The following is a 12,739-nucleotide window of genomic DNA, read 5'->3' on the forward strand; positions in this document are numbered from 1 at the left end:
GTTTTGGATGCAATTGTAAATGGGATTGACTCCTTAATATCTCTTTCTTCTGTCTTGCTGTTGGTGTAGAGAAATGCAACTGATTTCTGTGCATTGATTTTATATCCTGACACTTTACTGAATTCCTGTATAAGTTCTAGCAGTTTTGGAGTGGAGTCTTTTGGGTTTTCCACATATAGTATCATATCATCTGCGAAGAGTGATAATTTGACTTCTTCTTTGCCGATTTGGATGCCTTTAATTTCCTTTTGTTGTCTGATTGCTGAGGCTAGGACCTCTAGTACTATGTTGAATAGCAGTGGTGATAATGGACATCCCTGCCGTGTTCCTGACCTTAGCGGAAAAGCTTTCAGTTTTTCTCCATTGAGAATGATATTTGCGGTGGGTTTTTCATAGATGGCTTTGATGATATTGAGGTATGTGCCCTCTATCCCTACACTTTGAAGAGTTTTGATCAGGAAGGGATGTTGTACTTTGTCAAATGCTTTTTCAGCATCTATTGAGAGTATCATATGGTTCTTGTTCTTTCTTTTATTGATGTGTTGTATCACATTGACTGATTTGCGGATGTTGAACCAACCTTGCAGCCCTGGAATAAATCCCACTTGGTCGTGGTGAATAATCTTTTTAATGTACTGTTGAATCCTATTGGCTAGTATTTTGTTGAGTATTTTCGCATCTGTGTTCATCAAGGATATCGGTCTATAGCTCTCTTTTTTGGTGGGATCCTTGTCTGGTTTTGGGATCAAGGTGATGCTGGCCTCATAAAATGAGTTTGGAAGTTTTCCTTCCATTTCTATTTTTTGGAACAGTTTCAGGAGAATAGGAATTAGTTCTTCTTTAAATGTTTGGTAGAATTCCCCCGGGAAGCCGTCTGGCCCTGGGCTTTTGTTTGTTTGGAGATTTTTAATGACTGTTTCAGTCTCCTTACTGGTTATGGGTCTGTTCAGGCTTTCTATTTCTTTCTGGTTCAGTTGCGGTAGTTTATATGTTTCTAGGAATGCATCCATTTCTTCCAGATTGTCAAATTTATTGCCGTAGAGTTGCTCATAGTATGTTCTTATAATAGTTTGTATTTCTTTGGTGTTAGTTGTGATCTCTCCTCTTTCATTCATGATTTTATTTATTTGGGTCCTTTCTCTTTTCTTTTTGATAAGTCGGGCCAGGGGTTTATCAATCTTATTAATTCTTTCAAAGAACCAGCTCCTAGTTTCGTTGATTTGTTCTATTGTTTTTTTGGTTTCTATTTCATTGATTTCTGCTCTGATCTTTATGATTTCTCTTCTCCTGCTGGGCTTAGGGTTTCTTTCTTGTTCTTTCTCCAGCTCCTTTAGGTGTAGGGTTAGGTTGTGTACCTGAGACCTTTCTTGTTTCTTGAGAAAGGCTTGTACCGCTATATATTTTCCTCTCAGGACTGCCTTTGTTGTGTCCCACAGATTTTGAACCGTTGTATTTTCATTATCATTTGTTTCCATGATTTTTTTTCAATTCTTCTTTAATTTCCCGGTTGACCCATTCATTCTTTAGAAGGATACTGTTTAGTCTCCATGTATTTGGGTTCTTTCCAAACTTCCTTTTGTGGTTGAGTTCTAGCTTTAGAGCATTGTGGTCTGAAAAATATGCAGGGAATGATCCCAATCTTTTGATACCGGTTGAGTCCTGATTTAGGACCGAGGATGTGATCTATTCTGGAGAATGTTCCATGTGCACTAGAGAAGAATGTGTATTCTGTTGCTTTGGGATGAAATATTCTGAATATATCTGTGATGTCCATCTGGTCCAGTGTGTCATTTAAGGCCTTTATTTCCTTGCTGATCTTTTGCTTGGATGACCTGTCCATTTCAGTGAGGGGAGTGTTAAAGTCCCCTACTATCATTGTATTATTGTTGATGTGTTTTCTTTGATTTTGTTATTAATTGGTTTATATAGTTGGCTGCTCCCACATTGGGGGCATAGATATTTAAAATTGTTAAATCTTCTTGTTGGACAGACCCTTTGAGTATGATATAGTGTCCTTCCTCATCTCTTATTATAGTCTTTGGCTTAAAATCTAATTGATCTGATATAAGGATTGCCACTCCTGCTTTCTTCTGATGTCCATTAGCATGGTAAATTCTTTTCCACCCCCTCACTTTAAATCTGGAGGTGTCTTCGGGCTTAAAATGTGTGTTTCTTGGAGGCAACATATAGATGGGTTTTGTTTTTTTTATCCATTCTGATACCCTGTGTCTTTTGACAGGGGCATTTAGCCCATTCACATTCAGGGTAACTATTGAGAGATATGAATTTAGTGCCATTGTATTGCCTGTAAGGTGACTGTTACTGTATATGGTCTCTGTTCCTTTCTGATCTACCACTTGTAGGCTCTCTCTTTGCTTAGAGGACCCCTTTCAATATTTCCTGTAGAGCTGGTTTGGTATTTGCAAATTCTTTCAGTTGTTGTTTGTCCTGGAAGCTTTTAATCTCTCCTTCTATTTTCAATGATAGCCTAGCTGGATATAGTATTCTTGGCTGCATGTTTTTCTCGTTTAGTGCTCTGAAAATATCATGCCAGCTCTTTCTGGCCTGCCAGGTCTCTGTGGATAAGTCAGCTGCCAATCTAATATTTTTACCATTGTATGTTACAGACTTCTTTTCCTGGGCTGCTTTCAGGATTTTCTCTTTGTCATTGAGACTTGTAAATTTTACTATTAGGTGATGGGGTGTGGTCCTATTCTTATTGATTTTGAGGGGCATTCTCTGAACCTCCTGAATTTTGATGCTCGTTCCCTTTGCCATATTGGGGAAATTCTCCCCAATAATTCTCTCCAGTATACCTTCTGCTCCCCTCTCACTTTCTTCTTCTTCTGGAATCCCAATTATTCTAATGTTTGTTTCGTCTTATGGTGTCACTTATCTCTCGAATTCTCCCCTCGTGGTCCAGTAGCTGTTTGTCCCTCTTTTGCTCAGCTTCTTTATTCTCTGTCATTTGGTCTTCTATATCACTAATTCTTTCTTCTGCCTCACTTATCCTAGCAGTTAGAGCCTCCATTTTTGATTGCACCTCATTAATAGCTTTTTTGATTTCACCTTGGTTAGATTTTAGTTCTTTTATTTCTCCAGAAAGGGCTTTTATATCTCTCGAGAGGGTTTCTCTAATATCTTCCATGCCTTTTTCGAGCCCGGCTAGAAGCTTGAGAATTGTCATTCTGAACTCTAGATCTGACATATTACCGATGTCTGTATTGATTAGGTCCCTAGCCTTCGGTACTGCCTCTTGTTCTTTTTTTTGTGTTGAATTTTTACATCTTGTCATTTTGTCCAGATAAGAGTAAATGAAGGGGCAAGTAAAATACTAAAAGGGTGGCAACAACCCCAGGAAAATATGCTTTAACCAAATTAGAGGAGATCCAAAATCGTGAGTGGGGAGAAAGGGGATAAAAAGAGGTTCAAAAAGGAAGAAAAAAAAAAAAAAAAAAAAAAAAAAAAAAAAAAAGAAAAAAAAAAAAAAAAAAGAAAGAAAAGAATTTTTTTAAAAAAGAAAACACCTAAGAAAAATGTAAAAAAAAAAAAAATATATATATTAGATAAACTAGTATAAAATCGTTAAAAAAAAGAAAAAGGTAACAGTTTAAAAAAAATTTTACCCGAAGGCGAGAAAAAAAAAAAAAATGAAAAAGAAAAAATTAAATTACTTAACTGCAAGACTAAAAAAAATCACAGGAAAAAAGCCATGAGTTCCGTGCTTTGGCTTTCTCCTCCTCTGGAATTCTGCTGCTCTCCTTGGTATTGAAACCGCACTCCTTGGTAGGTGAACTTGGTCTTGGCTGGATTTCTTGTTGATCTTCTGGGGGAGGGGCCTGTTTTAGTGATTCTCAAGTGTCTTTGCCCCAGGCGGAATTACACCGCCCTTACCCGGGGCCGGGGTGAGTAATCCGCTCGGGTTTGCTTTCAGGAGCTTTTGTTCCCTGAGCGCTTTCCGTAGAGTTCCAGAGGACGGGAATACAAATGGCGGCCTCCTGGTCTCCGGCCCGGAGGAGCCGAGAGCCCAGGGCCGCACTCCTCAGTGCGTGCTCAGAGAACCGCGCCCAGTTACTCCCGTCTGCCTGACCTCCGGCCGCGCTCCGAGCTCACCGAGCCTGCGACCGGTTCAAGGTAACACGGAGCTGTGAGCTTACTGTCGGCTCTGTCTCTGTAGCCGGCTTTCCCGTTCCAATACCCGCAAGCTCTGCGACACTCAGACACCCCCGATCCTTCTGTGACCCTGCGGGACCTGAGGCCACGCTGACCCCGCGTGGGCTTCGCCCCGGTTTAGCCTCTGGAGCGATGTCCCTCAGCGGAACAGACTTTTAAAAGTCCTGATTTTGTGCGCGGTTGCTCCGCCGCTTGCCGGGAGCCGGCCCCTCCCCCCCGGGGTCTATCTTCCCGTCGCTTTGGATTCACTTCTCTGCTGGTCCTACCTTTCAGAAAGTGGTTGTTTTTCTGTTTCCAGAATTGCTGTTCTTCTTCTCTTCGATCTGCCGATGGATTTTCAGGTGTTTGCAATCTTTAGATAAGCTATCTAGCTGATCTCCGGCTAGCTGAAGCAGTCTCAGCTTGCTACTTCTCCGCCATCTTGACTCCTCCCCCGGAAATTGTGAGTTTTGATGAAGGTGGAAGTAATTAATTTTTTTAAAGCTGAGAGTAAAGCTTTCTTTTGGCTAAGAGTAATGGTGTTAGTGTCACCTAAAGGCAAAATGAGGTAATGCAGCCCTATTTATATGAGGTAAAGAACACAGTAACCTAATTGGAATGAGAACAAGAACAATTCTGTGGGTAATTTTAAGGCGTGTGTTAGCGGACTTAGAGTCATGTGTTATTTAGCCCCAGTTTACTTGTCTTACCCCTCTATCATATTTCCCTTTTGGTCACTGAGCAAGTTGTTTAACATATGGTTCTTGTCTTTTACATTTCAGCTCAAATATTTCCCCAAGTCCTTTCCTACCGCCTTACTTAAAGTTGTCCGTATACTTTTTATAGCTATTCTTTGTCACAATAACCTGTTGTATCTTCTCCAAAGCCTTTAGAGTGATTTAGAATTGCCTTATTTGCTTACTTGCTTGTTTTCTTACTAGATATGAGCTCCAGCGGTGCAGGCACCTTGTCTGCCTTACTAACTCATATAGCCCCAGTGCTGAGTACTACGTCTGTTATGTAGTACACATGTTCAATTAAAATTAGTTGTGTGAATATTTGAACTTCTGGAAGTGATAGACAATGTTGAGTTTCTGTGGTGGCAGATTGATCCAAAAAACAGAATGGCTAAAATACTGTTTACCACATGAATGTGACATGAGAGTCTTAGCCTTTTCTCCCCTTCTTGTGCTGATAAGTGACAGTGTGTCTGGAAAAGAAAAGACACATGGTTTAGGGTGTTGAATTCTTTAGTAATCAATCGACTTTAGTGACACAAGGTATTTTAAGGTACAGTACTTGGTCTTAAGGAGATAAGTTTTTGGAAACATTTAGATTTAATTACAAAGTAATTTCAGTGAATATTTGTGTGTGAATTTGGTTTCTAGTGTCATACTTATTTCTTGTATTTATTAAAAACAAAAATAATATTTCTAGGAGAAACAGAGTCAAACAGTAGTAAATCTGTTTAGTTGTGATGTGGGAGGGTTTTTGTTGTTTTTCAGGGAACAATATGGTTCTTTTAGTCAAGAAACTCAGGGTGAACAGAGTACATTTCCATTATGTGGCCTAGTCCAAGAAGGTAGCCTCTCTAGTTTTGAGATAATTATCTAGCCAGCAGAATTCTTCTTCACATGAACCACGTTTAAAGGCTGAGTATTGATCAGGGACTTATTAGTCCATGTTTTCATTAATAGTTTTTTTTTTTTTTTAAATCCCTGTAGTTTTGATCAGGTGGATGTGGAAAGAGAAGTTTGTAGAATTGAAATGGAGGTCAGAGCTGCATTGCAGAAGGTTAGTGGGTCATCGGATTCTGTGGCCACGCTGAACAGTGAAGAATTTGTTTTGGTTCCTCAGCATGCAGATGATACTTCTACAAAAGAGGATGAAAAACCCGAACTGAAGGTATTTCTCTTTCTTTCTTTCTCTACAAATGATATTTTAAATCTCTGTTTTTTTCTTAATGAGGTGAGACTGATCTTAAGAGGTGTGTAAAATACAAAGGTTTTTCTCAAATGCTGACCTTGAATAGCATCAGTATTTGATTTATGCAGAGGCTAATATTTGGTTTGTGTGTTTTTGAAGTTTTTTGCTTTTGACTATGTTTTACTTCAGAATTTTAGAAAGAAGGAATAGAAAGGAAAATAGAAAAGGATAATTGGGGAATTAGACTTAAATTTACATAAGATTTAACCATTATCTGGATATTTTTGTGTTTCTTATTGCTGACTTTTATAAGTTAATTATATGAAAGTTATGTTTTATTTTTACTTTAGAAACAATATTGTGGTTTTTGTGTTTTAAATCAGCTGGTAACATTCTAGTATGTGATTTAACAGTTGGTTTGTCTGAATATTTTTTTAAGCATATGTCTTATATTTTTAGCAGTTGAATTTTTATATAAACAAAAATGATCCTTTTTCATTTTTGTTGTCTTACTAACTCAAAGAAAAAGAATCAGACCCAGGTGTACATGCATGAGAATTGTATAACCACCATCTAGAAACAGGAATGGAGAAACTAGTCGGAAGTGCTACATGTTGTTTATGATTTTTATTTAGTACTATGGACTCAAAAATATATATCAATTTAATAAAATTGTATAAAAATTATATTATTAAATACCCATTTATGCTATGTTGAGGATATATAGCTTTATAAATACATTAAAACAATCAGTGGTTTTATTTAAATTTAAGTATATTTGTATTTAAATGACTTTAAATTTAAATGTTTATATTTTAATATTAATGTGTTTATGACATTTATTAGGCCTTGCATCTCACCTGCTTTTAAGAGAAGAATGAGTCAACTTAAATGTGAGGAAATTAACAATATTCCTCTTGGCAGCAAGCAAGCAAACTTTGTAAAGAAATCATAAATATGTTTATGCTATGATAACGAGAAATATGACCTTTTAAATAAGTGAATAGATACTTTATTTAAATTTACCTGTTTTTTTTCTTTAAAACACATAAATTTAATGTTACCTGGTACTTAGAATGTGTTTGTATGGAAAAAAAGAAAAGGAAAGAAAAATCTTTGTAAATTAGATCTTAGATCAGATATAGTTAGGTACAACTGTATAAATTCTTTGTATTCAGTAACTTATATTTAAATTTAAAATTTAACTTGTTTTAATTTCTTCTGGAAATAAAATATTTTCATTAAGCCCCAGAACTATAATATGATTGAAACAGAATTGTCTCGATTTGCCTATAGATAATTTCTAATGGTGATGAGCAATTGGAAAAAGCCATGGAAGAGATTTTGAGAGATTCTGAGAAAGGGCAAAGCAGTCTTCCTGTTGATTGTCAAAGTTCCACTGAGATTTCCGAGCATTCATTTGGAGATATTTCAGCCAGCCAAACAAATAAGCCATCTCTCCAGTTAATTTTGGATCCATCAAATACAGGTACTATATTGAACTCTTATTAAATACCTTAAGATAAATGGGATAAAGTGAACATGAAAATTTTAAGAAGAACATTTTAAAATCCTGTTAGTTTTGTTTTCTAAGATCAGGTTTTTGGTTCTGGTCAAGAGTTCCCACTCTGCTTCCTTTTTTTTTTTTTTTTTTTTTTTTTTTTTTTAAAAAGATTTCTTATTGGTTTTTTTGACAGAGAGAAAAATCCACAAGTAGGCAGAAGTAGGCAGAGAGGCAGACAGATAGAGAGGGAGAAGCAGGCCCCCTGCTGAGCTGAGAGTCCGATGTAGGGCTCAATCCTAGGACCCCAGGATCATGACCTGAGCTGAAGGCAGAGGCTCAACCCACTGAGCCTCCCAGGTGCCCCCCAACTTTGGTTCTTCTTTCTTTTTTTTTTCCTACATGTTAAATGCATGTCAGTGTTATTTGAGAACAGGGTCTATGTCTGGGTCTTTATTTTATTCCTAGTACTTGGTACATAGTAGTCACTCAATGAATAGTTACTGAACAATTGAATAAATTCTTGGGCGTTAGGAATGGTGTAATGGACATTGTCTTTCATATGATGTTCCTTTTTACTCAGTTTGACTATAGTTATTTCAAATTATCATTTGTGAAAATTCTAAGTCAAATAGCTTATCAATTCTGTCAACATGTTAAAAAATAAATACATCCATGATTGAGTAGGATTTACAGTGGAAATACCAGCTTATAATGCAAAGTGGTTTTGGGAGCAAGAAGAGCCTAACCAAACCAAAGGTAACTCCTACTTCATATAGTTCAAACACTAGGGTTATTGTTTGATCTGGGCTCTGATAGTGTTTTTGTTTTTAAAGATTTTATTTATTTATTTGACAGACAGAGATCACAGGTAGGCAGAGAGAGAGAGAGAGAGAGGGGAGAAGCAGGCTCCCTGCTGAGCAGAGTCTGATGTGGGCCTCGATCCCAGGACCCAGGGATCATGACCCGAGCTGAGGGCAGAGGCTTTAACCCATTGAGCCACCCAGGCGTCCCATTGTTTTTGTATTTAATATACTATTCAGCTTTTATCTTCTCCATGTCCCCTTTCCTCTAATTGGCTTCCTTTATGGTCATAAAGTAGTTAGCAGCAGAAAAACTGGTAAGTAGGGTCAGATAATTTATTTATGGCTGTGGCGGAGGAAGACTCTCTTCTTTTATCTGTTGAACCAAAGTTGTGAGTTTCACTCCTTTGAAGGATTTTCTAGTAGTCAGGGGAATCACCCGTAACTGATGGTTACATTCAAACCCTGAAATAAGTCACACTGACAGACAAGATGAGATTATCCTGATTGACTTAGGGCCAGTGATCCATTTCTGAATGTTGCTATAGGGAAGGTATAGATACTGGCCATACACAGTGTGGCTTTGATGGCTCTAACTTATACTATACACAAAATTTATTCCTAGTGAATCAGATAGTTAAATGTGAAAAATAAACATCTAAGAAGAAAATATCAGAGACTATTTTTGTGATTGATAGGAAAAGCCGCATCATTAAAAAAAGATAGTTTTATATATATATAATATATATTTAGATTTTTAAATATATTTAAAAGATTTATGGTATATAAATATATATATATTTAGAAGATTTTATTTGTTATTTTAGAGAGAGTGTGTGTGCACATGGGTGTGGTGGGGGAGGGTCAGGGAGAGAGAATCATGACCTGAGTCGAAATCAAGAGTCAGATGCTCAACTGACTGAGCTACCCAGGTGCCCTGAAAGTTATATTTTAATACATAAACACTTAAATCTTCTGAATGAGAATGGTACCATAATAAATGAGGTTTTTTTTTGCTTTGATCTACATTTTAATTAAATTATTAGACACCACATTTTTTTAAAAGATTTTATTCATTTATTTGACAGAGACCACAAGTAGGCAGAGAGGTAGGCAGAGATAGAGAGGGGAAAGCAGGCTCCCTGCTGAGCAGAGAACCCGATTCGAGGCTGGATCCCAGGACCCTGAGATCATGACCTGAGCTGAAGACAGAGGCTTAATCCACTGAGCCACCCAGCCGCCCACCCCATAAACAACACATTTAAACATTAAAAAGAAAATTGTACTTGTAGGGTTTCTTCCAAATGGACCATTAGTGTTAGGCAACAAAAACTTCAAGTTTTTATGTGAGTGTGTGTATGTGGTTTTTTTTTTTGTTTTTTTTTTTTTTAACCCTGTCCCACTGATACATCCTCAACCATTTTATACAATAAATAAAGACAGACTAGGAGAAGATATTTGTAATGTGTTGGGGTTCCTTAATAAAACTCTAGTTTGGTGACTCACTATAAATACTTACAGGTATTTATTATCGTATAATAATATAGTTATATTATAGGTATATTGGTATATATTACAGGTAGATAATATAGGTATATTATCAGTATATAGTCATACAGCTAGAATTAAATTCAAGGGAACTTAAGCTAAACATGTATGTATATATATTTTACTTAAAAATATATATTTTATTTAAAAATAGAAACAAACTTTAAATAGTATTAATTTTTATTCTTAAGGGAACATAAGAGATTATATTACTCATTTTTCTTTGCTTTATCTTTTGAATTTCCTAAATTTCAACTCTTCCAAAAAACCCAGATCATACTGTATCACATTTATATAATTATATTTTGGTTAATAGATTAATTGAAAGGAGGAAATACCTTTATCTTCTAATGGAGCTCTGATGGGTTGTTGGAATTAGTTAATCTTTGCAGTGGGCTTATGATTTTAAGTTTATTTGATAGGGACCATGTATTATACTTTCTTGTGTTCTCAACACTCATTACACTAAATATATTTTAAAAATGTATTTTTTGGGGTGTCTGGGTGGTTCAGTGGGTTAAAGCCTCTGCCTTTGGCTTGGATGGTGATCTCAGGGTCCTGGGATTGAGACCCACATCAGGCTCTCTGCTCAGCGGGGAACCTGCTTCCCTTCCTCTCTCTCTGCCTGCCTCTCTGCCTACTTGTGATCTCTGTCTGTCAAATAAGTAAATAAAATCTTTAAAAAAGGAAAGCTTTAAAAAATTGTATTTTTCACTGAAGATATTGGATAAGAAGAGATTTCCTTTGCTTTATAAGTAAGTTTTTAGTATTTTTTTCTAGTTATATATTTTTAGTTTTTATTTTCAATAGTATAATATTGGAATGTTCTTGTCCTTCTCAGAATTCCTGTTGAAATCCTAACTCTCAAGGTGATAATATTAGGTGGTAATATTAGGTAATATCACCTAATATTGTTATATTAGGGGATATTATATTATTAGGTGATAATATTAGGTGATAATATTGGGGACTTTGGGGAGTGATTGTCATGAAGATGGATTGCTTGTGTTTGGGATTAGTGCCGTTGTAAAAGAGACCCCAGAAAACTAGCTTGTCCCTTCCACCTCTAAGGACACAGTGAAAAGATGTTGTCTGTGACCCAGAAGGTTGGCTCCCACTAGACACTGAATCTGCTGGTGTCTCAAACTTGGCCTTTCCGGCATCCAGAACTGTGAGAAATAAGTGTCTGCTGTTCAGAAACCACCCAGTCTGTGGTATTTTGTTATAACAGCCTTAACAGACTAAGACAAGACATTTCAGCTGCCTTTTTCCTAGTTGCAGTCAATACAGTTTTGCTTAACAGAATTATTGTGGTTGGTTTAAAATGACGTATAACTTCAGTGGCAAGGAGCTGTCTGGAAATCATCTAGGTTTAAATGGGCTAGAGTGAACATTTAAGGTATGTTGTTTTTCATTGTAAAACTAGATAGATGAATGCTTTTGTTCAAACATGATGATAACTTTTTCATTTTTGTCATTTGATTGTATATCCTGGCTATGTGGTTGCAACTGTGATGGGCAATCTTTGCTAGTTTATTAAAATATACTTAAATACTGTTTGGATACAAAGATGAGTTTTCTTTTGTATACTCTTTGTCACTCTTTCTGTTGAGGAAAGGATGATGGAGTTAAAGAGTAGGGGACTGAATTTATATTTTCGTAGGAATGAATTCCTTACATTGGTGTGTGACTTTACAAGGTCTAGAACTATTGCGTTGGTAGAAATATTTTGCTATTTGACTGCTTAACTCAGGATCTCCACTAGTTGTAATTGGATAGTTACCAACGAGTTTTGTCTACACGAAGGCTGCAGTTACAATATATTCAGTTGTGGGTGGGATAGGGTATAAAGTGGTGTTCAGGATGATGATAGGCAGCTGGAAGGATGATTAGCCTTAAAATTTTTCATCTATTTAGTGATTGATTAAATTGATATATATTGTCTAGTCTTTTAGACACTGTTAATAAGTTCTGTGAATAAAAAGAGCATAGAACAGTTCCTTCCCTTGAAGAGCTGATACTCTGTGTAACTAAATACAGAATGAGAACTACACTGTTCTTTTAATTCATCCTATTGTAGACCTTTCGTAGAGGTTAAGACCTCATATCTGAAGTTCAGAGCTGGATTTGAACCCAAGCTCTGTCTACGTGTCTGTGACCTTGGCCAGGTTCTTTAACTTCTCTAATGCTTAGTTTCCTCATCTGTAAAATAAAGATAAAATAGAATAAGCTATATAGAGGTGAAGGAGGATGAAATAAGATCATTCATTTTTAGGTATTTTGTAAAATGCCTGGCACAAAGTAAGTACCAAATGAAATACCATCTTTCTCCTCCTCATTGTCATCATCCTCATCCTCAATAGTATTGGAAATGTTGAATCTGAAAATAAAATCACATAAACTTTTAGGTCCAAGACCAGTAATTACAAAACATATCTGCTTAAAATGCCTGTGGGGCAGGGTGTAGGCTCTTCATCTCTATTGAAGCACTTTGGTAGCTCCTGGAGATTTTTGTGGAGCAGTGTCCTTTTGAAAAGCATTTAGATAGTTCTTTTCTTTGAGCACTATAAATAGGTTATTCTGCTATCTTTTTGTTTTCATAGTTTCTGTTAAGAAATAGGCACTCCTTTGAACATTCATTTTCCCCCTGTTTATAACGCTGGTTTTTCCTGTATACTCTTTATTATCTTTTCAGCAGCTTGATTATATGGTTTTTTTGTTTTTGGTTTTTTTTTTGAGTTTATTTTTATCGGAGTTCACCGAGATTCTTGAATCTATAAATTTGTGTCTTTCACCACATATGGGACGT

General features: G+C 36.4%; 1 protein-coding gene across 8 annotated transcripts in view; it reads left to right on the plus strand.

Moving 5' to 3' along the window:
- The window catches only part of RABGAP1L (RAB GTPase activating protein 1 like), a 778,147-nt gene that overhangs the window by 79,321 nt on the left and 686,087 nt on the right, over positions 1-12,739 (plus strand). For all 8 annotated transcript variants that reach the window (XM_045069736.1, XM_045069734.1, XM_045069733.1 and 5 more), the window contains 2 exons: positions 5,877-6,057; positions 7,375-7,567. In XM_045069736.1, coding sequence (XP_044925671.1) covers positions 5,877-6,057; positions 7,375-7,567 — 374 coding nt within the window. The remainder of the gene's footprint in view (positions 1-5,876; positions 6,058-7,374; positions 7,568-12,739) is intronic.

This window comes from Mustela putorius, unplaced genomic scaffold, assembly GCF_011764305.1.
Source record: "Mustela putorius furo isolate JIRA1106 unplaced genomic scaffold, ASM1176430v1.1 tig00003942_pilon_pilon_pilon, whole genome shotgun sequence".
Classification (NCBI taxonomy): Eukaryota; Metazoa; Chordata; class Mammalia; order Carnivora; family Mustelidae; genus Mustela; species Mustela putorius.